The sequence below is a fragment of the Phyllopteryx taeniolatus genome, chromosome 3 (genome assembly GCF_024500385.1).
Source record: "Phyllopteryx taeniolatus isolate TA_2022b chromosome 3, UOR_Ptae_1.2, whole genome shotgun sequence".
Classification (NCBI taxonomy): Eukaryota; Metazoa; Chordata; class Actinopteri; order Syngnathiformes; family Syngnathidae; genus Phyllopteryx; species Phyllopteryx taeniolatus.
The window spans coordinates 12,122,292-12,145,663 of NC_084504.1; the positions used below are offsets into that span (position 1 = coordinate 12,122,292).

The 23,372-nt window shown below is 41.4% G+C and overlaps 1 protein-coding gene across 2 annotated transcripts in view; it reads left to right on the forward strand.

The window, feature by feature from the left end:
• Positions 1 to 23,372, forward strand: part of znrf3 (zinc and ring finger 3) — a 105,205-nt gene that overhangs the window by 64,677 nt on the left and 17,156 nt on the right. Inside the window, exons 3-5 of one of the 2 annotated variants that reach the window (XM_061769053.1) lie at positions 18,483 to 18,557; positions 20,196 to 20,327; positions 21,615 to 21,722. In XM_061769053.1, coding sequence (XP_061625037.1) covers positions 18,483 to 18,557; positions 20,196 to 20,327; positions 21,615 to 21,722 — 315 coding nt within the window. Of the gene's footprint in view, positions 1 to 18,482; positions 18,558 to 20,195; positions 20,328 to 21,611; positions 21,723 to 23,372 lie in introns of both variants that reach the window. The other variant, XM_061769051.1, reaches the window with a different exon arrangement.

Genomic DNA, 23,372 nt, shown 5'->3' on the forward strand with positions numbered 1-23,372 from the left:
AGCATTATTAGCCTTCGTGGGTCAGGCCCTTTTTAACCTTGGGAGGAAGGAATGTTGATAAGAAAGTCATTTTGGTAACATTTAGACTGTGATCCAAATGGTTATCAAGAAAATCATTCTGATGAAGGAAAGTGCCTGTCATGTATAAGGGTAAAGGGAGAAGAAAAGCCCATAGTGTGGCCACCCTCGTCCCCTGACCTCAACCCTATCGAAAACCTGTGGAGCAAAAGTGCATAAATTGGAACACTGGAGTTTGCATAATTTTGGAAAAAAAACAAAAAAACCGGAGAGAACTGAAGCAGAACCACAGTGATGCCTTGAGATACCAGAGTTTTTTGAGATAGGCCCCATTGTTTGGACGATTTTTGTTGAGTGCTAGATGGTGGCTACGAACTCAGCTCACTGCACAACTTGCGGCTTCAGGCTGTTTAATGCCGCTCCAAGTTGAAGTTTCGTGTCAAACTAAACATTAACCAACGAGAATTATACGTGGTGTATTTAACACAACCACATATCTTCACCTTACAAGAGTCTGGTTAGCTTAATGCTAACAAACAATCCAAAACTTCATAGACAAGCTAGCAAATCATATGTGTCACTGTGCTGTAACCCTTTAAGCAACGCATATTTGAGTACAAACGGTGCAGTGTGAAGTGAGGGAGAGAAAAAAACTGTGTCCGCTATCATCCCCCCTCAACTTTAATGCTCCTATACGAACATGTAATTTGAATGGTGGAAATAAGTCAAAGCAGAAATTTGACAGATTTTTTAAAACATTTTTTTATTTATTATTTTTTTTACAACATATTTGAAACTGTTTTGCATAATTTGGCAAAAACAACAACTGAATTTCAACACAAACATACGGAACAATTTGTAACACAACCAGAAGGGAGAAAAACTTGTGATGGGTGTGGCTGGCATCATCCCCTGACCTTAACCCTACTGAGAACCTGTAGACCATCCTTAAAAAGAAGAGCTATGAGGATGGATTATTGGATGTATTCGTCCTATTGTGGGAACAGTGTGAAGGTAGGAAAAAGTCATGGTGCGGCCACCGCTTTTCCCTGACCTCAACTCAGTTGAGAACATATTGAGCATACTTTAAAGACAGCATGCCTTATTATAGAAGCTAATATTGTTGAAACATATCAAAACATTGTAATCACATTGATTCTTAATGGAAATGGAAAAAAAGCAGCATATGTCTAATAATTTGGAACAAAATGTATTGTTTCATGAGAGTTAAATCTCATCAGCACCGGGAATGTCGCAGCAGTGCCGGATCAAAAGCAGGAGGCGGACATCCAGCCGGCTCCGCCAAAGCCTCGGCCCTCCCCTCTCCTTCATCTCCGCCGAAGCTTTTGTCGGGGAATGTGTGCGTGAGAATCCTCGTGGCCCACGTGCCCCGCTGCGTCCGGCCCGGGCGTGGAATCTCCGAGATGGGCCCCCACGCTGCTAATCTGAGGCCGCCTCCTATCTGGAGATGCCTCCAGAGCTCAAGGATTAGCGGGGGCGAGAATGCCATCCTGTGCTCTTGGGCTGCTTTTATGCTTGGCCAGCGAGCCCACGATTGCCCAGCAACAGGTGATGAGGAGGAGGAAGAGGAAGGGTAGCTTGCTTCATTGAGTCCATGCCGTCAATTGACTCGTGGGCCATAACATTAGGTTAGCACGGAGTTGTTGTTTTTTTAATTCCAACAAGGGCGGCTCGCTACGAAAATGATAAAGTCAGTATTGGTATGGAATTGAAAAGGGTGTGTTTATATTTGTCCACCAGATGGCGCTACTCCCTCCCATTCAAAGCATGCTGAAACATTTCACGTTTTACTGAAATGTCCACCCTCATTGAATATAATTTCCATCATCCTCGTAGATGGCAGCATATTTTTGTCAAGAATGTCTCGGTACATTTGCCCATTCATCCTTCCTTCAATAATGTGAAGTTTACCAGTACCATTTGCTGAAAATCAGCCCCCCACCATCATGTTCCCACCTCCGAACTTCACTGTTGGGATGGTGTTTTTAGGATGCTGTGCAGTGCCATTTCTCCTCCAAACGTGGTATGCATTATGGCATCCAAACAGTTCAATTTTGCTCTCATCCCACCAGATTATATTCTCCCAGTATTTAACTGGCTTGTCCAAATGTTGTTGAGCAAACTTAAACGAGCTTTGACATTCTTTTTGTTTCCAGCAATGGGGTCTTGCGTGGTGAGCGTGCATGCAGGCCATGGCAGCGGAGTACATTACTCACTGTTTTCCTTGTGACAACAGTACCTGCTAATTCCAGGTCTTTTTGAAGCTCTCCACAGGTGGTCCTTGGCTCTTGGACAATTCTGATTATTCTTTGCACTCCTCTGTCAGAAATGTTGCAAGGAGCACCTGATCGAGGCAAATTTATGGTGGTATGATTGGCTTTCCACTTACATTTTAAGGCCCCAACCGTGCTCACTGGAACATTCAGAAGCTTAGATATGCGCCTGTAACCAATACCATCATTATGTTTTGCAACAATTACTTTGCAATGGTCTTGAGACCCATCATGAGATGTGTCTTGACTCATACCTTGGCAATGAGACCTTTTTTTAGGCCATCAAATAGTACTGAACCAGCTGATATGAAAAGGGGTTGGATTGTTGTTTGATTATTGATAGATTTTAGGTGTTGTCTTGGCTTTCCATGCCTTTTTGCACCTCCCTTTCTTCATGTGTTCACTACTTTTTTCCTGTGTCATTTCACATTATTACACATGACTTAATTTATTATCTTATTTGTTCTACTTTCGTTGTATATATGGATTACTTGGGTTGTTCCCAACATCTGGTAAAAATTTCATGTCAACAACACCTTTAGAAATATATTTAGTGAGAAAAATATATGTATGTATGTATATATATATTTATGTATGTATGTATATATATATTTATGTATGTATGTATGTATATATATATTTATGTATGTATATATATATTTATGTATGTATGTATATATATATTTATGTATATATATATATATTTATGTATGTATATATATATATTTATGTATATATATATATATTATGTATATATATATATTATGTATATATATATATATATATATATATATATATATATGTGTATATATACATATATATATATATATGTATATATATATATATATATATATATGTATGTATATATATATATATATGTATGTATATATATATATATATGTATGTGTATTTATATATATGTATGTGTATTTATATATATGTATGTGTATATATATATATATATATATCCAACCATCCATTTTCTGAGCCGCTTCTCCTCACTAGGGTCGCGGGCGTGCTGGAGCCTATCCCAGCTGTCATCGGGCAGGAGGCGGGGTACACCCTGAACTGGTTGCCAGCCAATCGCAGGGCACATACAAACAAACAACCATTCGCACTCACATTCACACCTACGGGCAATTTAGAGTCTTCAATTAACCTCGCATGCATGTTTTTGGGATGTGGGAAGAAACCGGAGTTCCTGGAGAAAACCCACGCAGGCAAGGGGAGAACATGCAAACTCCACACAGGCGGGACCGGGGATTGAACCCCCGGTCCTCAGAACTATGAGGCAGACGCTCTAACCAGTCGTCCACCGTGCCGCGTATAATATATATATATATATATGTATGTGTATGTGTATATATATATATGTATATATGTGTGTGTGTGTGTGTGTGTGTATATATATATATATATATATAATATCTATTGGTGTTTATATGTGTCCAGTGTTATTATCTTAGTAAAGGCAGAATATTCTGCTCTGGTCAATGCACGTCATCAGTTTAATTGTTGACTGACTGCCAGGGTACACACTCTGTGAGATAAGACAACAATGGAGAGGTTTGTTGAAGTTCTTGCGGCAGGTAAATGTTACACCATCTCGCTTTTTGCATGCCGCTCGAGGCCACTTTACAGCCGTGCTGTGGTTGTCTTTATTGGGACCAGAACAAAAAAATAAATAAATGAAAGAAGTGCTTTCTTCAGCGTTTGCTGATAAAATCTTTTTGATCACTTTGTTCTCACTGTGAGCACTTCGGGACATTTTGTCCCTTTGTTTGTTTGTTTTTTTTGTTTTTTTGCATGCCATTTTTGGTATGTTGAATGAATTTTCCAGAAGATATATATTTTTAATGATTAAAATTCAAAGCATGCAGCAACTTTTCACAACTTGCACTCATTCCTGCAAAGGTGCCTCCCTACTAAAATGATAAGCGTGTGGCTATCGGTGTTGGATAATGTTAAGTTTATATTTGCATGTTCTCACCGTGCCTGCGTGGGTTTTCTCCGGGCACTTCGGTTTCCTCCCACATCCCAAAAACATGCATTAATTGGAGACTCTAAATTGCCCGTAGGTGTGAGTGCGAATGGTTGACCCGAGTGAGGAGAAGCGGCTCAGAAAATGGATGGATGGATGGATGGATAGATGGCATGACTTTACTCCATTCTAAGCATGCAGCAAAATGTTTGCATTTTTAATTTTTCAACAAGGGTGCCTCACTACTGAAATGATAAGCATGTGCGGCTATTAATGTGGAATAAGAAAATTAAATGTATCCACCCAATGCCGCTACTTTTCCCCATTCAAAGCATGCAACATTTTAAAACATTTGTAACATTTTTAACATTTCTTGCAACTTTGGCCTGCTACTGTAATTACAAGCGTGTAGCTACTGGTGTTGGATAATGACGTGTTTATATTTGTCCACTGCATGGTGCTATTTTTTCCCCATTTAATGCATGCAGCAACATTTGACTATTTTTACTGTTTCCTGCAAGGTTGCCTCGCCACTGTAATGGTAAGCATGTGTGACCATTGATGTTGGATAACAGTGTGTTCATATTTGTCCACCAGACAATGCTATTTTTTCCCCATTTAAAGCATGCAGCAACGTTTTACACTTTTTCCTGCAAGTTTGCCGCACTACTGAAATGATAAGTGTTTGTTGCTATTGGTTGTTCCCTAATAGTGTGGATGTAAAAAGTGGGAGTGCTTGTTAAAGTGATAAAATCCCCCAAATTTCAATGTGAAATAGTTGTGTTCAAGGTGCAAATCCTTATTCCAACTTGTTAAAATGATGGGGTGCTGCGCATTGGGAGTGGTGTAATTTTACATGGCAGGAATACTGCCTGTTGTCTGGGCTACGGAGCGAGCTAAATAGGTTGGGGAACTTGGTGTGTGTGTGTGGGTGGGCGGGCTTAATTGGGGCCCGCAGCTCATTTTGCCCTGTGACCTCGTAACACAACCGTTAAGGCCTCGTGTGGTCCCCCCCACCGCCCACTGTCTCCAAATGGAAGCGTCCTCATGTATCTGTGTCAAGGCTGTAGAGTCACTCAATAACTGTTTTTTATTTATTTTTTTATTAGGTGATGCTGGCACAAGCTATCGTTATCTGATAACAGGCTCAGGATCTCGTATTACATCACCAATGCGTTTTGTACACAAAAACTAGGGACTACTTATCTCCTGCACTTTAGAATGAGAGATCCAGTCGCCCTCATCCAAACATCCTCTGGGCTTAAAAAGTGGTATTCTTGTCTTGGCCCACGCAAAAGCTTGTTTGTTTTCCTGCGAATCACAAAGGGCTGCAGTCCTAAAGCGGTAAGAAAACAGCATGGAAGGCACGCTGAGGAAATTTAATTAGTTGCTCGTCCTGCTCCTGTGGAGGGTGGCCCGAGTCAGACCACTGCCTCTTAAAATCAAGATTAAACCTGTAGTAACGTTGTGGTCAGTGATGTTGGTAATATGTTATAACGTACAAAGTAGCGTGTTACTCCAGAATGACCGCCATTTTGACTAAGGAGCAATGTCTGTTATTGTATATCCAGGAGAGATTACAGTTAATTCATCAAACCAATAATAGTTACTATTGAGTCAACAATGCTTCTTAACAAGCAATCATTTGAGGTTAATGACTTGGAGAAGAAGCCACCCATCTGACCGACAGCATTTTGAGAATTAGGCAGACTGGTTCCTTTCTAACGTTTTGAGGAAAATGACTGGGACGTCATTGTTTGTCACGCAATCCACAATGAAGGTGCGGTAAATACAAAAGTGCAAAGAAATGCACCGGTTTACTGTCGCCACTGTATTTTTGTTCTTTTCCTTAGTAAAACGTGCATGTGACTGTTGTTACGTTTTTATTTACAAATTAAGACAAGATGTTAAGCGCACAATGCATTGTGGGTTAATTATTCATACTCAAGTGTGCGGTCAGAAATCGTCATGGATGGAAGGACTTACAATACTTAGCTTAAATAATATTTACAATGAAAAATTAGAGCTTTCAACATCGTCTGGAGTCCAGACTGCTCGTGAGCTGGTTTAACGCGCGCGCTGCACCGCTGACGTTCACGTAAGTAAGTGCTTCTCCCCCCGTCAATCACCCCCAGCATTGCTAGTTAAACAGCTGCCTTGTCACTGGGAACTAAAAACGTTTTCTCGCTCTTCGCATCGAAATTTTGATGGTAAGAGCAAGTGTGTGTGTGTGTGTGTTTGTGTGTGTGTGTTGTTGGGGGACAGAATCAGGAAAAGGTACCAACAACTCTGTAATGCAAACAAAATGAGTACTGTTGGCCGCAATCATGCTTTTAAAACAACATTAAGTGCAGTCTTGTCTGTTTCCCCTAAGCCCAACATCGAAGCGCCACTCTCTCAAGTTTTACATACACGAGAATATAATGAATTGCACTCACACACACAGTTGCCTTCATGGACCCCACAAAATCGTAAACGACAGAACTTGAACAGTATGTAGGGTTGCTACAGTCTATCTGTCTGTCATTGAAGAGTCTTTAGTGTACTTGAGAATGGCGTACTTGTTTACATGTTGAGGTACTTACTGTATTTGGCATGTCAAGTCTGCACTAAGTAGCTCATCGAATGTGGCTTCAACTATACTAATATTTCAGTTATTGGTTCATGTTGATGACATCATTCTTGAACTTGTGTGGCAAGTAATGGGTACGGTTAAGTCGAAAGCCCTTTATCAGTCTTGTTTTATAGTTTGAGGTGTCACAACGTCAAAGGCACTGTTCTTTGTTTGACATGTTGCTTTTTGCAAAAAGCTTGTTTTCTCCGCCTTCTGTTCGGAAACCGCTGGTTTTGCTGAAACCAGCCTACGTTCTACTGTTGATTACGAAAGAACAGAAAACGCTAGAAACAAACTTTGTGTCTACTCTTTCTTTTGGTAGGTTTGGGGCTTCTATTGTCACAAAACACAATATTCTGTGTGTCTTGGAAGATCAGTGAAAATGTCCTATAACGGCTGGCAATATGCAGAACTCTGCTTTGAAAACGGCTGGCAGTGAACAAGTGAAATAGTTAATTGATTTATTGTAAATAAAGCCCATCTGTCGCTTTTTGGCATGTACAGATTATGATTCTTGTGCTTCCCATCTTTCACAACCTTCTTCTGAATGCGACATAGGAGCCTCTCAAAACACACACACACACACACACGCACACAGTGTTTGATAGCACTGGATAATTGTGGTTGCGCAATGGCTGGTGAATGGCCGCCCCACATTGTGTGCTATTGCAGGCAGGGCTGGACTGGGGGGGGGGGGGGGTGGATGGGTAGATGGATAGAGGGAGGGTTCCTGCTGGTCGGGAAAAAGAGGAAATGACACGGAAATAAGCGGTGTTTTTGGAGTAACTTCAGACAGAAAGCGCTGAATGGAACATGTGATGACGTGATTTTTTTTTTTTCTTTTCTTGTTTTGTTGTGATCCCATCTGATGAAGGCAATGAAGGCCTTGTGAGCTGCTGCCCATGCCCGCGTCCAGGAAGCCGCTGACCCTGCCAGTCGGGCGGCTTATGTTAGCAGTTGGTTGACTTGATTCGAAGACAGTCGTATGCAGTCAGTCCGTGCTTCCCTTTTTCATATTGATGCCATCCACTTAGCTCCAGAAGTACCTCAAGTGACTCCTTTCCCATGCACAGTGTTGGGAAGATTACTTTGGAAATGTAGTTGGTTACCATGACAAGTTACCCTGTTGAAAATGCAAACGTAGTGTAATTATTTCAATTACGTTCTCAAAATAATAGAACTAATTACAGTTACAATTACTTTTGGATTGATTTTCTTTATTTACAAAGAATGCATCAACAGGACCGTTGGATTTTTCCTCGACAAAAAGCGGATTCAAACCATAGATCATTATTTTGGAATCAACCATATATTTGCTCTTAACACAAATGATACACTGATGACAAACCATGATGAAATGTAAATATGCAATGTAAATGTAAATGTTTGTTGTATTAAATGTGCACAGCATGTGGAAAACATGATATCATGCTGAGCTAGTGACAGATGTGCACAATTTAAACAATATTGCTTCATATGACAACACAGATAAGTGAATGTTCCATAAAACAGTCCAACATGATCAAGATGAAACTGTTTAAAAGTCAATGTTCTTTTTTGTATTCAAAAGTGTAAATATGAGTCTCACCTTTTCAAAATCTCAGACAAACTAATACATTGCGCAAGCAAGGTGGCGCTTCAAGGTCATATTTGGAAAAATATGTCATGTTTGAGACTATTCCAGAATGGCACATGACCAGAGAGAGCCAATTACAAGTGTCACCTTTAAAAAAAAAGAGGAAGTGATATGAAAAGAAATCTGAGCTTTTGCAGCTATTTTTCAAATGTAACTACAATTGTAATCATGGAAATTTCAAAAAGCAACTGTTATTTAATTACACATTTTCTCCCAGTAATGTAATGGATTACAATTATGTAAATTGTGTTATTAAATTACATACTCACATGTCATTAGTTACTCCCTAACACTGCCCATGCATGTTTATGTTGGCGCAACTCTGCTCTTTACATTCAAATTTACCATCCAAGCCTTGCAAATCTACCGTCACCTATACGTGGTTAGCTTAGAAAGGACCCCTAAAAACTGCAGAAATTACCTTAAAATGGCTGCTTCAGTCATAGAAGGCAGACTTTCTGCAGGTTTTCAGGCATTGCTTCTTGAGAATTTGTGGTGGGTCTTCTATAGTAGTCATGTCTACCAAATGTCATGTTGCTAAGTGAAATGTTATGTCAAGGTCTGACCTTGGTGATTGGAGTTGTTAGTTTTGGGTTTGTGGCAAGTCGTCAAACTTCACACTGTCTGGCCACACACAAAGACAAAAGTTAAAAATGATCAGAATGTAGCTTTGCTCGTCTATCTAGTATATGTGGTTCAAATTTGGTAGCAATTGGACAAGTTCATCTTTGAAGGACTCACCAAAATGACCCTAAAATGGCTTCTTCAACCCAAAATGGTGGATTTCCTGTGTTTTTGCGGTATAGCTTCTTGAGGATATTTTGTGGGTGTAGTCATGATGGACATGTCTACCAAATTCCACGTTGCTAAGTGAAAGGTTTGGTCAAGATCTGACCTTGAGGAGTTGAGTTATTAAAGTTTTGGGTTTGGTGGCGAGTCATCAAACTTCACTGGTGTGCTCCAACCACAGTGGCAAAAACTTGAGATTTTTGTGATTTAGCTTTGCCTGTCTCTCTAGTATTTGTGGTTTAAATTTGGTAGCAATCAGACGTAATCTCTTGGCGGAGTTCACTTTTGAAAGACCAAATGGCCAAATGTATGTTAAAATGGCTGCTTGAAACCTAAATGGCAGACTTCCTGTGTCTTTTTGGGCATGGCTCCTTGAGCCTTTTTTATGGCTCTACTCATGATGGACATGCCAACCATATTTCATGTTGTTCAGGGGCTGATTATTTTTTTTTCCCTTCCTCTTCTTCTTTTTGATCCAGGGTGCGCAACCAAGACAATGTCTGGCTAAAATGGCTGCTTCAAAGCCAAATGACGGACTTCCTGTTATCCTGTGTCTTTTCAGCCATGGCTTTTTGATACTTTACTGTGGCTCTACTCGTGCCTACTAAATTTCATGAACTTGGTTTCAGGGGTTGAATTATTAAAACATTGTTGGGGGCGCTACTGAGCCAGTTTTGCTGTGGCACTCCTGCGAGTCCGACCAAACAATAATTTTCACCAGGATGAATGTGTGTGCAAAATTTGCTTTATTTTTGAGCGTGGGAAAGCCCCTTGCCAAACCTTTTCAGTTTCTTCCACAGTCCGATAAGGCAACAAACACGAGAATATTATGGAGCGTAGTAGTGTTGCTTATTCCACGACTGCGCCATCCTTATGTTTCATTTCGCTGTAGAGGTGACACGTTGTGCTTTCCAACAATATGCAGTAAAACACCAATTGGTATTATTAAAAGAAAGGAATAATTAATGTTTTCAAACTTTTTTTGATCAGTGACTTGTGCCTGAAGAGTTTAAGAGTTGACACTGCAGCTCTTGTTTTTTCATGTATTAACAGCTTTGGCATTTGCGGTAAACGGAAAAGATAATAAAGGTTACTGGTCGGGAGCTTGCCAGGGTTGCACTTGTGGGAACTCGGAAACTGGCGCTGAGCCACAGCTCGGCTCATCGATTGACAATAAGTCAGGTGTTTTTAAACCGTGCCAACGTACTGTGTGTTTACAAAGCCGCTGCGGCTTCACACATTCATATAATTAGATGGGTGGCGACATTAGCTTGACAATGAAACATTTCAAAGTGCTTCCACGGATGATGCCAAATTCGCGGGGTGACTTCAGAACTCATGAGAGGGACGTTGCCGTGTCCAAAGTGCGCTTTCACACAGCCTTTGCGGCTTTGCACATTTAGATGTTTACACCTCTGAAACTAATTCTGAAGCCAGCAAATTCGTGGGTCAACTGTGACTCCCCCACCGTGCAATTGTACTATACACAGAAAAGTTCTCTTATTACATTGTTTTCTTGAAATAGCCTATATTTGTATGCAATTTAAAAAAAAAAAAAGAATCTTAAAACTCATTTTTTTCCTTTTTGTCCATAATATTGCGTCTTGTAAAAATCACGTACATTCCGACCATTTATTCTCGCAGTTTGCGAGCTTTTGTCTTGTTTTCCATTTCGTTACAACTTAATTCTCAGACAAATGAAAGATTTAAATTAATTTCAATTGATGCATTTGTAACTGTATGGTCCGCTTGGAGAAATGTATTTATGTATGTCGTTACCAATTAATTATATTGTCCGTACTGCACTGTGGCCATCATGCCACCAGGTGGTGGCGTTCTCTCAGCTGGCCGAACGCCGAATAGATGGCATGACGTATTGCTATGTTTGTTTTTATTTTGGGGGGAACTGTGGCCGAGCAAGCGAGAGAGAGAGAGGGGGAGAAGGACGGCGACCACATATGAGCAGATCCATGGGAGAAAAGTATGCCTTTATCTTTTAATAAAGCCAGAAGGCAACATGGAATTACGATATAATAGCAGTGTGCAGTCCTCTGAAGACTTAATTGCCTTAATTATAGCAGTAGCAGGAGGGAGCAAGCGGCAGGCGGAACAAGAAGAAGAAAGTAGGAGCAAAAAGTCAGGGAGTGATAGCAGAAACAGGCGCAGTGCAGGTGTGCAAACGTGAGTGCGTCGTGCATACATTGGATATCGGTTCAATGCATATATGTAGATGTGGGGGCATCGGGGGCGGGGGAAGACGCATGAAAGCATCTCAAGCTGGCAGCCCGGTGTGGGGACGCTAAAGATAGGCTCCGTTTTCATTGCTGTCTAGACTCCAGAGCGGGCCGCGCTTTTTGTGGCTGCGGTTTTCGTCGTCTCGGCCGGGTGAAGATTGCGCGCTCTGGCCGTCGAGCCAGCGGGGAAATTGCCGTACCGTACCCGACTCAGCACAGCCCCGATCCATACACGTCATCGCGCGTTGAGGATAAATGAAAGAGCCAACTTCAAAGTTTTGACAAAAATTATGAGCAAGCATGACAAACTTTCCCAATCGGGCAGTTAAGAATCAGCCCCTGTGAACTCTACCTAGCAACAAGTGAACAAGAAAAAAACTAATCAATGCTGTTGTTGCATGGGCGGAGCAGCGAACATTCAAAATGTTATCCTGTTTAATCAGTACAGTGGTGCCTTGAGATACGAGTTACCCGACCTCCGTGTTTTTCAAGATACAAGATTTATTTATTTATTTTTTGCTTTGAGCAAAAATCAGAGATATGAGGGCTGTATGGTGTTTCTTCAAAAAATAGTCTTCAAGCTGTGTATTGCTTCTCCCAGTTGAGGTTTACTGTCAACATAAAAAAATATATGTTTATTTAAAAGAACCGCACGTTTATTTCGGCAAAGTCCGCTCGCTTAATACTATCAAACAATGCAAAACGCCATTACGAACAGCATCAGTGTCGGAGTGTTAACCCTTTAAGTAATTTGAACACAATGTACACACTGAACACATTGTAAAGTGCTATTTTTTCAACAAAAGTTAAGTTAATAGCAAAAGTCATAATATTGTGAGAAACAAGTCCTACTCTTACCGAAAACAAAAAATATATTTTATAGGAATGAAGTCACAATATTATAAGGATAAAAGTTCTAATTTTATAAACGGAAAGCCGTAACATTAGGAACAGCTGTCACACTTGTCCACTTGTTGTCCACTTGTTTCCTGCAACTTAATAGCACCCTTCAGTTCTCTTCCTGCTCGCTTTCTCGCACTTGGAAAGTTCAAAAGCGGCTGCTTCTTTTCCCTCTCACCCAGTTTCCCTCCACACACACACACACACACACACACACACACACACACAAACACGCAAACTTAATTCCTCACTAGTCTGCCGCTTTGATGTCAACTCTCCCAGTTAATAATTAATAGCTGTGGCTGAGACACTTTGAAAAGACGAAGACGAGCTCCCCCCTCAAGAATCTGCAGTGCATCGACTTGCCTGACGACAACAAAAATGCCTCCGCAGGCAAACTAGCTTGCTTTAAAAAAACAAAAGAAATAAACAAACAAAACAAAAAAACATGACGGCTCAGTCAGAAAACCTGAAATTGTGACTTGTTTCCACCGTTGTCACCAAGCCAAGAAAAAGGGCTAAAATAGTATTACAAGCTTGCGGAATTAAAGAAGTGAAATGCCTCAAAATTCTTCTATTGTTCAATATTCATCAAATGTCCACAATATACACAAATACCTTTTTACCAAGCTGATTTTGTGTCATGAAATTACAACTTTACTTCGTAAAACATAAATTTTTCCCCCTTGTTATATCACGACTTTATTCTCCTTAAATAAAGTTTTTTTTAATTGTAATTTTATTACCGTGTTATTATTTTGCAATGTGACAGTTATTCTCGTAAAATTAAAAAAATTTTTCATATCACTTTATTCTGGCAAAACTTATATATTTTTTCTCCCTTAGTAGTATTACAACTGTAGTTTCCCCAATTTAAGAAATTTTTTTTTTTCCTTGTAAAATTCTGGCTTTGCTTCTCTTGTAAAATTACATTTTTCTTTTGGGAATATTCCAACATTATTCTCATAAAATTAAGACGTTTTTGTCTCATAATATTACAACTTTACTTTTACTCTGATAAAATGTGTATTTTTTTTACCTAGTAATATTATGACTATTCTAAAAAGATTTTCTTGTAAAAATACATAATTTTTTTCCTTGTGAAATTGCGACCTGTTTTTTATATGACAGTGCTCTTGTGGTCAAATGTATATATTTTTCCACCTTAGTAATATTACGACTTTACTAAAATTTATATTTTTTCTTGTAAAATAACGACTTTTTTACTCTTGTAAAATTATGTTTTTCTTTCATAATATTCTAACATTATTCTTGTAAAATTAAGACTTTTTTGTCTCATAATATTACAACTTTACTCTGATCAAATGTTTTCCCCCCTAGTAATATTCTGACTTAATTCTCCTTAAATTAAGCTTTTTTTCCTCATAAAACTTTTTCCTGTCTCGTGGAATTACATTTTTCTCTCGTAATAGTCTGACCTTACTCTTGTAAAACTTTTTTTGTCTCATGATTTTGGTAGACCGTATATTGTTGTCCTCGTAACATTCGGACATTATTCAGCTGCGTATGAGAAAATGTGGCAGCAAGCGAGCAAGTGACTGACTGGTGGTCTACCAGGGCACGACCATGGCGACGGGAACCGACCGCGTCTCTGCTGTCGCATTCCTCTTCCTCCCATGTGACCTGCAAGCGGCCACTTTGATCCCCCCCAACCCCTTTCTGTGTGCCCGTCCGGCCTCCTTGCGGCGACTCTAAAGCGAGGCTGGCATGCGCCCAAGGGCACACCATAATGCCAGGATATGAGCTCCTTCACATCAAAACATTGTCGAAATAGGGCAGCACATAGCAACATTATCTATCCATCCATCCATTTTCTTCCACTTATCTGAGGTCGGGTTACGGGGGCAGTAGCTTTAGCAGGGACGCCCAGACTTACCTTTCCCCAGCCACTTCGTCCATTTCTTCCGGAGGGATCCCGAAGCGCTCCCAGGCCAGCCGGGAGACATAGTCTCTCCAGCGTGTCCTGGGTAGTCCCCGGGGTCTCCTTCCCGTGGGATGTGCCCGGAACATCTCACCAGGGAGGCGTCCGGGAGGCATCCTAATCAGATGCCCGAGCCACCTCATCTGGCTCCTCTCAATGTGGAGGAGCAGCAGCTCTACTCTGAGCACCTCCCAGATGACCGAGCTTCTCACCCGATCTCTAAGGGAGAGCCCGGACACCCTGCGGAGGAAACTCATTTCGGCCGCTTATATCCTGGATCTTGTTCTTTCGGTCACGACCCACAGCTCGTGACCATAGGTACCCCATAGGTACCGATAAATCGAGAGCTTCGCCTTTCGGCTTAGCTCCTTTTCATCACAATGGACTGATACAAAGTCCGCATCACTGCAGACGTTGCACCAATCTGCTTAGTTCGGTACCCCATACTCCCGAAGTACCCCCCACAGGACTCCCCGAGGGACACGGTCAAACACCTTCTTCAAGTCCACAAAACACATGTAGACTGGTTGGGCGCACTCCCACGCACCCTCGAAGAACCTGCCGAGGGTGTAGAGCTGCTCCACTGTACCATGGCCAGGACGAAAACCACACTGCTCCTCCTAAATCTGTGATTCGACTTGTGATGGACCCTCCTCTCCAGAAGCCCTAAATGGATCTTACCAGGGAGGGTGAGGAGTGTGATCCCCCTATAGTTGGAACACACCTTCCGGTCCCCCTTCTTAAACAGGGTGACCACCACCCTGGTTTGCCAATCTAGAGGTGCTGTTCCCGCTGTCCATGCAATGTTGCAGAGGCGTGTCAACCAAGACAGCCCTACAACACCCAGAGCCTTTCGGGACTCTGGGCGGATCTCATCCACCCACGGGGCCCTGCCACCAAGGAGCGTTTTAACCACCTCTGTGACTTCAACCCCAGAGATAGGGGAACCCACCTCAAGAGTTTCCAGACTCTGCTTCGTCCCGGGAAGGCGTGTTGGTCGAATTGATGAGGTCTTCAACGTATTCGGCTCACCGACTCACAACATCCCGAGGTAAGCAGCGCCCCATCCCCACTATACACAGTGTTGATGGTGCACTGTTTCCCCCTCATGAGACCCCAGATGGTAGACCAGAATTTCCTCGAAACTCTCCGAAAGTTGTTTTCCATGGCCTCACCGAACTCCTTCGACGCCCGGGTTTTGGCCTCAGCGACCACCAAACCTCTTGGCCAGCCAGTGGGCATCAGCTGCCTCTGGAGTCCCACAGGCAAAAAAGGCCCAAGAGGACTCCTTCCTCAGCTTGACGGCATCCCTTACCGCTTGTGTCCACCAGGGGGTCTAGGGATTGCCGCCACGACTGGCACTGACTACTTTACGGCCACAACTCCGGTTGGCCGCCTCAACAATAGCGGTGCGGAACATGGTCCACTCGGACTCAATGTCCCCCTCCTACCCCGGGACGTGGGCGAAGTTCTGCTGAAGGTGGTAGTTGAAGCTCCTTCTGACAAGAGACTCTGCCAGACATTCACAGAAGAACCTCACAATACGTTTGGGTCTGCCAGGTCGGACCGGCATCTTCCCCCGCCATCGGAGCCATCTCACCACCAGGTGGGGCTTGGCTCTTCACCCGAGTGTCCAAGACATGCGCCCGCAAGTCCAATGAGATGACCACAGAGTCGATCATTGAACTGAGGCCTAGGGTGTCCTGGTGCCAAGTGCGCAGGCGGACACCCTTATGTCTAAACATGGTATTTGTTATGGACAACTACTCGGTGCCTCTCACCTTGGCAACTCCAGAGTGGAAGAGAGTCCAACCCCTCTCAAGAAGACTGGTACCAGAGCCCAAGCTGTGTGTTGAGGTGAGCCTGACTATGTCCAGTCGGAATTTCATGACCTCACACATCGGCTGAGGCTCTTTCCCTGCCAGAGAGGTGATGTTCCATGTCCCTAGAGCCAGCTTCTGTAGCCGAGAATCGGACCGCCAAGGTACCCGCCTTCGGGCACCGCCCAGCTCACACAGGACCCGACCCCCTTTTTCCCCTCCCTCAGGTGGTGAGCCTATGGAAAGCAGAACCCACGTTGCCTTTTCGGGCTGTGCCCCATGGGTGCAGGCCTGGCCGCCAGGCACTTGTCATCGAGCCCTACCTCTTGGCTTGGCACCAGAGGGGCGCCTCGGTGACCCGCGTCCTGACAAGGACAAACCTGGCTCAATCATTTTACTTGTCATAGGGGGTCTTTTAGTCGTGCTTTGTCTGGTCTCGCACCTAGGACCTGTTTGCCGTGGGTGACTCTGCGAGGGCTATAACGCCCCAGACAACTTAGCTCCTAGGATCATTGGGACACGCAAACGCCTCCACCACAATAAGGTGACAGTTTAAGGAGGGGTAATCCAATCTAATGATGTCTTGTTTAACATAGACGCTGACTTCACAGGCATTGCGCACATCCAAGCTTTTCTTTTTTCTTTTATTTTTTGGTTAGAGGAAATTGTTCAATTCACGGCTGCTGATAGGTTGTATTTTCCACAACTGACTTTCTTCAGCCTTCTGATTGGCTAAAACCACCTTGTAGTTCAAGATCACGCAATATTTTTTTTAGTAAAATATCTTAGTTTCTGTATCTTAAAATGTTTCTTCAATTTAACAGTTTTATTCCTTATATTGTGACTTTATGCCCTAAAATTTCTTTTCTTGTAGTATCAAGACTTGGCACATCTGCCTCACAATTCTGAGGTCCCGCGTTCAAATCCGGTCTCACCTGTGTGGAGTTTTCATGTTCTCCTTGTGCCTGTGTGGGTTTTCTCCGGGTACACCGGTTTCCTCCCGCATCCCAAAAACATGCATGGTAGGTTAATTGAAGACTCTAAATTGCCCGTAGGTGTGAATGTGAGTGCGAATGGTTGTTTGTTTATATGTGTCCTCCGATTGGCTGGCAACCAGTTCAGGTTTTACCCCGCCTCTTGCCCAGAGTCAGCTGGGATAGGCTCCAGCACTCCCGCGACCCTAGTGAGGAGAAGCGGTACAGAGGATGGATGAATGGATCGTTCGCGACTTAATTCTGGTAAAATTATGAATTATTTTCATAATATTACAACTTTCTTCACATAGAATCAATAATTTTTCTTTTACTTTTAATTTTACTTCTACTTTACTTTCAAGACTTTTTTGCTCTAATATTATGACTGTTATTATATAATGTATATTATCCATCCATCCATTTTCTGAGCCGCTTCTCCTCACTAGGGTCGCGGGCGTGCTGGAGCCTATCCCAGCTGTCATCGGGCAGGAGGCGGGGTACACCCTGAACTGGTTGCCAGCCAATCGCAGGGCACATACAAACAAACAACCATTCGCACTCACAGTCATGCCTACGGGCAATTTAGAGTCTCCAATTAATGCATGTTTTTGGGATGTGGGAGGAAACCGGAGTGCCCGGAGAAAACCCACGCAGGCACAGGGAGAACATGCAAACTCCACACAGGCGGGGACGGGGATTGAACCCCGCACCTCAGAACTGTGAGGCTGACGCTCTAACCAGTCGGCCACCGTGCCGCCAATATGACTATTATGACTCATAAAATAGTTTTCATATATTACTACTTTAACCTTATGAAATTACTGTTTTTTGTTGTCATATTCTGTGTTTTTAGTCTCTCAAATTATGACACTTTTTTTCTGAGAATATTCCACCTTTACTCTTGTAATATTGTTAATTTAATCGTACAAATTGTTTTATTTTTTTGTAAAATCACAACATGTTTTTTTCCTTGTAGAGTTGCAACTTTATTATTGTAAAATCACGTCTTTTTTTCTTGTGATATTATGACTTTAATAAAATTAAAAACTTAAATTGAAAACTATTGTAATATTACAACTTAAATATTATTAAAATGAACACTTTTTCTTTTTGTGTTTTCTGTCTTCAACTTTGTTATTCCCTCCAAGCCAAATAAACAAGAAAAATGAGCATTATTAGCTTTACAGAGGAGCTCTTATCTCTACTACATTGTGCAGGTGTACCTAATGTTATGCCCTGTGTCCGTGCGTGCGTGTGTGTGTTTGTGTGTGTGTTTTCAGGCCAAGAGAGCGGTCCAGCGGGGAGCCACCGCCGTCATCTTCGATGTGTCGGAAAACCCGGATGCCATTGACCAGGTTGGTTGGTACACACGACGTGATACATTTCAAAATGATTGGCAGGTTGACCCTGTAACAGATTATTTAGATTATTTCCTTTGGGGATAATAATGGAAATTGGTTACAGTTTGACCCTCAAACAAATCGTTTCTATTATTTCCTATCAGGAGGAGCTTTCACCCTGAAGCACGATATTTTTTTATGGGATTTTTGACCTTGGAACAGATTATTTCTGAAAATGTTGACACTTGAAAGACAACCAGCATCCCGAAACAGATCTTAACTTTTTGTTTGTGGCTTTTCTAGAGCCAGGACTTGCTTTGGTCAAATGAGCACAAGTAATCTCGCATCCGTACAGAAGCTAAACCGGAACATAAAGTATTTTGTCAGGCTGCAGTAAAGGAAAATTATTTATATTTTCTTGTTGTTGTTGCTTTGGTTTTTACAAATTGTAAATTCCCCCAAGGAGCGTGAACGTCGTTAGCGTCCTTGTCCTCTATCCTGCCAAAACCAAATTTTCAGTTTTTCTGCTTTGACTACTTGGAGCCACGAAGGGATTAATCAATTACAAGACACCAAGTGGAATCTGCTAATAAATTTAGATTCATTGTGGGAAAAAAAAGAAAATTATAGCAAAACAAATATATATATTTTCAGGAGAATTAAGTTGTATTTCAATAAAAATGTCCCTCACTGGATATGACGACGGTTGTTGGGAATTTCGTTTTTTTTTTGTAATACTGAGACTTAATTTTCATGAAAAAAAATCTTGCAATGAAATCCCCACTTTTATCGTTATATTAGAATTTGGGTCTTTTTTTTTCTTGTAAAATTATGTCTTTATTATCACAATGTTACATCTGTATTTCCCTAAATTTACACAAAAAAAAATAATCTTGTCATTTTTTTAATTCAGTCTTTTAAAATTATGGCGATATCCTCGTAAGATTTTTCTTGTAATATTACAACTTTACTTTCTTGTAACATTTTTTTCTTGCAATATTACAATTTCTTGCAGCTAAAAATACAGCATTTTGTCTTGTGGTATTATGACTTTATTCTGTTAATATTACAATTTAGTCGTCGTAAAATGACAGCTTTAAGGTTGCTTTATACACGCGCAGCCGGGGACCGCGCTGACGTCAGTGCGGCTATCCCGCATGCAGTTTGCCTTTATACCCGAGCGCGCTGTTTTGAAAATGTGCTGCAGTTCTCCTCCAAGTCGGGGGTGTCGCTACGGGTGCTATGGGCTAGGACGCCACAGGGTGGAGTTTCTGCTGCATTTTTTGGGCCATTTCCGGTAGCCGTTTTTTCCTTTCCTTTCTGGAATACGGAACAAAGCAACAACAATGGCGACCGTGGAACGGTGTCTGCTAGAACAAATGGACCTAGCTGACCAGATGATACGTTTAATGATACTCCAAAATCAGTCAAGAAGGCGGCAGCGTAGGTGGTATGTGGAACCAAGGGAAAAGCTGAGTACGTCTGATAGTATAACTTGCACATTATGAAATGTTTTCTTGTCAAATGTACCTTAAAGGTTTAATCCGGTTCCAGTAGTAAGTTCCTCTTTTGGATGGGTGTACCTAATAGAGTGTCCAATCCTCGTGCAAATCGGGTACCTAATGTGCTCTCCTCGTTCTCTCGCCGTCTCAGCTCAACCAGGTGGGCGACGACCCCCTGAAGCGTCCGGTGGTTTACGTGAAGGGCAACGACGCCGTCAAGTTGATGAACATCGTCAATAAGCAGAAAGTGGCGCGCGCTAGGATACAACACAGACCCCCCAGGGTAAGCTTGTCCCCAAATAAAATAAAAATAAAAAACAAATATTGTGTATATGCCGCAAGTACATTGTATGTCAAACGTGGGATATTTCCGAGTTACAGGCCGTTCTTCAACTCGGCCCACCGAGCATTTACATTAAAGACAGTCCTGGAATATTTGCTGCATTAATTTCTACATATTTTTCCTAAAATGGGTTAAAAAAGCGGCGGCACGGTGGCTGACTGGTTAGAGTGTCAGCCTCACAGTTCTGAGGTGCGGGGTTCAATCCCCCGTCCCCGCCTGTGTGGAGTTTGCATGTTCTCCCCGTGCCTGCATGGGTTTTCTCCGGGCACTCCGGTTTCCTCCCACATCCCAAAAACATGCATTAATTGGAGACTCTAAATTACCCGTAGGCATGACTGTGAGTGCGAATGGTTGTTTGTTTCTATGTGCCCTGCGATTGGCTGGCAACCAGTTCAGGGTGTACCCCGCCTCCTGCCCGATGACAACTGGGATAGGCTCCAGCACGCCCGCGACCCTAGTGAGGAGAAGCGGTTCAGAAAATGGATGGATGGATGGGTTAAAAAAGCTCCAAATCTAAAAAAAAGTTTGAGTAAAAAAAAAAAAAAAAAAAAAAACATTAAGAAATTTTAACATCTTAAAAAATTAACATCTCCAAACATTCTCCAGCTCAAAACAGTCAGTGTAAAACAATCAACAGCTCAAAAAGTCAATGTTAAAAAAAATTAATATTTAAAAAGAAAATCAGTGTGAAGAAGTTAAACATCTCCAAAATCCAGTGTAAATAATTCAACATCTCCAAAAATGAAATGTAAGAAAATTTAACATCTTCAAAAGTCATTGTAAAAGAATCTCTCAAACCATCTCTCAAAATTCCATGTTAAAGACTTAAACATCAATAAAAGAAAATCAGTTAAAAATAAAAAAGTGTTAAATATCTTCAATTGCTCAGTTCTGTGTAAAACAATCAAAAACAAAAAAAAAACAAAAAAAACATAATTTGAACAATATTCAGAGTAAAAAACCTTAAACATCTCCAGGAAAAAATAATTCTCAATTCAAACTCAGATGGCACAAAAATCTAATCTGAGGTGAACATCCAATTAGGCAAAAGCCAGGGAGAAGCGAATTAACTGATTTGCCCTTTGAATTTTTGGAGATGTCGAATTTTGAAGAAAACAAAACAAAAAACGTGAATTGAAATTGCAAAGTCAGATGGCACACACATGCTTACTAACATTTATTTGCACGCTCTTATTTGTTGTTGCGCTTGTTGGTGGATGATAGCAGCCCACCGAGTACTTCGACATGGGCATCTTCCTGGCCTTCTTCGTGGTCGTGTCGCTCGTCTGCCTCATTCTGCTCATCAAGATCAAGCTCAAGCAGAGGAGGAGTCAGGTAAACAAACACACTCACATGTATCTTCTTGACTACCACTCGTTTTTAACACTGCCTTTAATTTACAAGCTAACATACCACAAAATTGTAAATAGAGCATTTTCTTCATTTCATGAATGTATCGTTACTGCCAAACAAATCATGCAGTTGCAACACCGAATGGGACAAACCAAAAGTAGCAACAACTTGACCTCGCTTTCTCCCTTTTGCCCTCTATTTTTTTCTGAAGTTCTCTGGGGTCACATCAATAAATTTGAACTCAGCAGAGGAGGCAATATCTGCCATTATTATTTGTAATAATATTAATTGGGCATTTCTTTCAATTTGAATTTGTTTTCCATGTTAAAAGTTAGTTGTCAAGTTATTGCAAAAACTGTATGTGCACCTTCCCCCCTTGAAAGAAACTGATTCAGGGGCAGAAGATGTCATCTGGATTTTACTCACTGACCAAGTAACATTTTCCTTTTATCTCATTGTATTTTAGCATCCATTAGTTTGACAGTTCATCACAAAGTTTCATTCCTTACGTTTTGTCTCTAGCAACAAGGTGCTTTAAGTGCATTGGCATCTGCATTTGAATTATATTTCGAATGTTGAGAAGTGTCTACAAAAATAAGAGAAAATATGTGATTTTGAATAAGTCTAAGTAGTGAGAGAGAAACACAATACACAAATTTGTAATTTCTTAAACTCCAGCCTTAGATTTAGTGATTTTTCAAATTTCTCCACAACAAATGAGCCCGTCACTGTTGTTTTAACTTTTTAGTTTCTTTTTTTCCTTTGGGCTTGTCCCTTTAGGGGTCGCCACAGATTGTCATCCTTTTCCATGTAAGCCTATCTCCTGCATCCTCCTCTCGAACACCAACTGCCATCATGTCTTCCCTCAAGACATCCATCAACCTTCTCTTTGGTCTTCCTCTCGCTCTCTTGCCTGGCAGCGCCATCCTCATCATCCTTCTACCAATATACTCACTATTTCTCCTCTGGATGTGTCCAAACCATCAAAGTCTGCTCTCTCTAACTTTGTCTCCAAAACATCGAACCTTGGCTGGCCCTCTGATGAGCTCATTTCTAATTTTATCCAACCTGGTTTAAAATTAAATAATGAATGTATTTACATGTCCTTATTGGCCTTTAATATTGTAACAAACTATTATGTGTGTTTATTGTTGAGGCGAGCTGATTTTAAAGTACAGTGGAACCTCAGGTTGCAAACTTAATTTCTTCCGTGAGCCGGTTTGTAACCCTAAAGGTTCTTAAACCGAGGTAATGTTTGCCATTGAAATGAACGGAAATGCAAATAATCAGTTCCAGCCCTAAAATGAAGTTATACTGTACTTGATTTTTTTTTAAATCCATGTGTGGTTAAAAATAAATATAGTGCACTCTAGAAATAAGTGAAAACATACTATTATAAAGAAATAAAACATTATTATTATTCTCATTAACTTTAACTCAGGAGGGAAAGGGGAGGGGAAGAAGAGCCTTCTTCCATAATACGTCTGAAATTCTGATTCAGGTGTTTTTTCTTTTGTCTGTTTCTTTTCTAATTCATTGATTGATTTTGCCACAACAAACCGATCCAGCGAAAGTTGTCTTTTTCTGTTCAGAAAAAAAATCTGAAAGTGGGACATCACATTGTCATTTGGA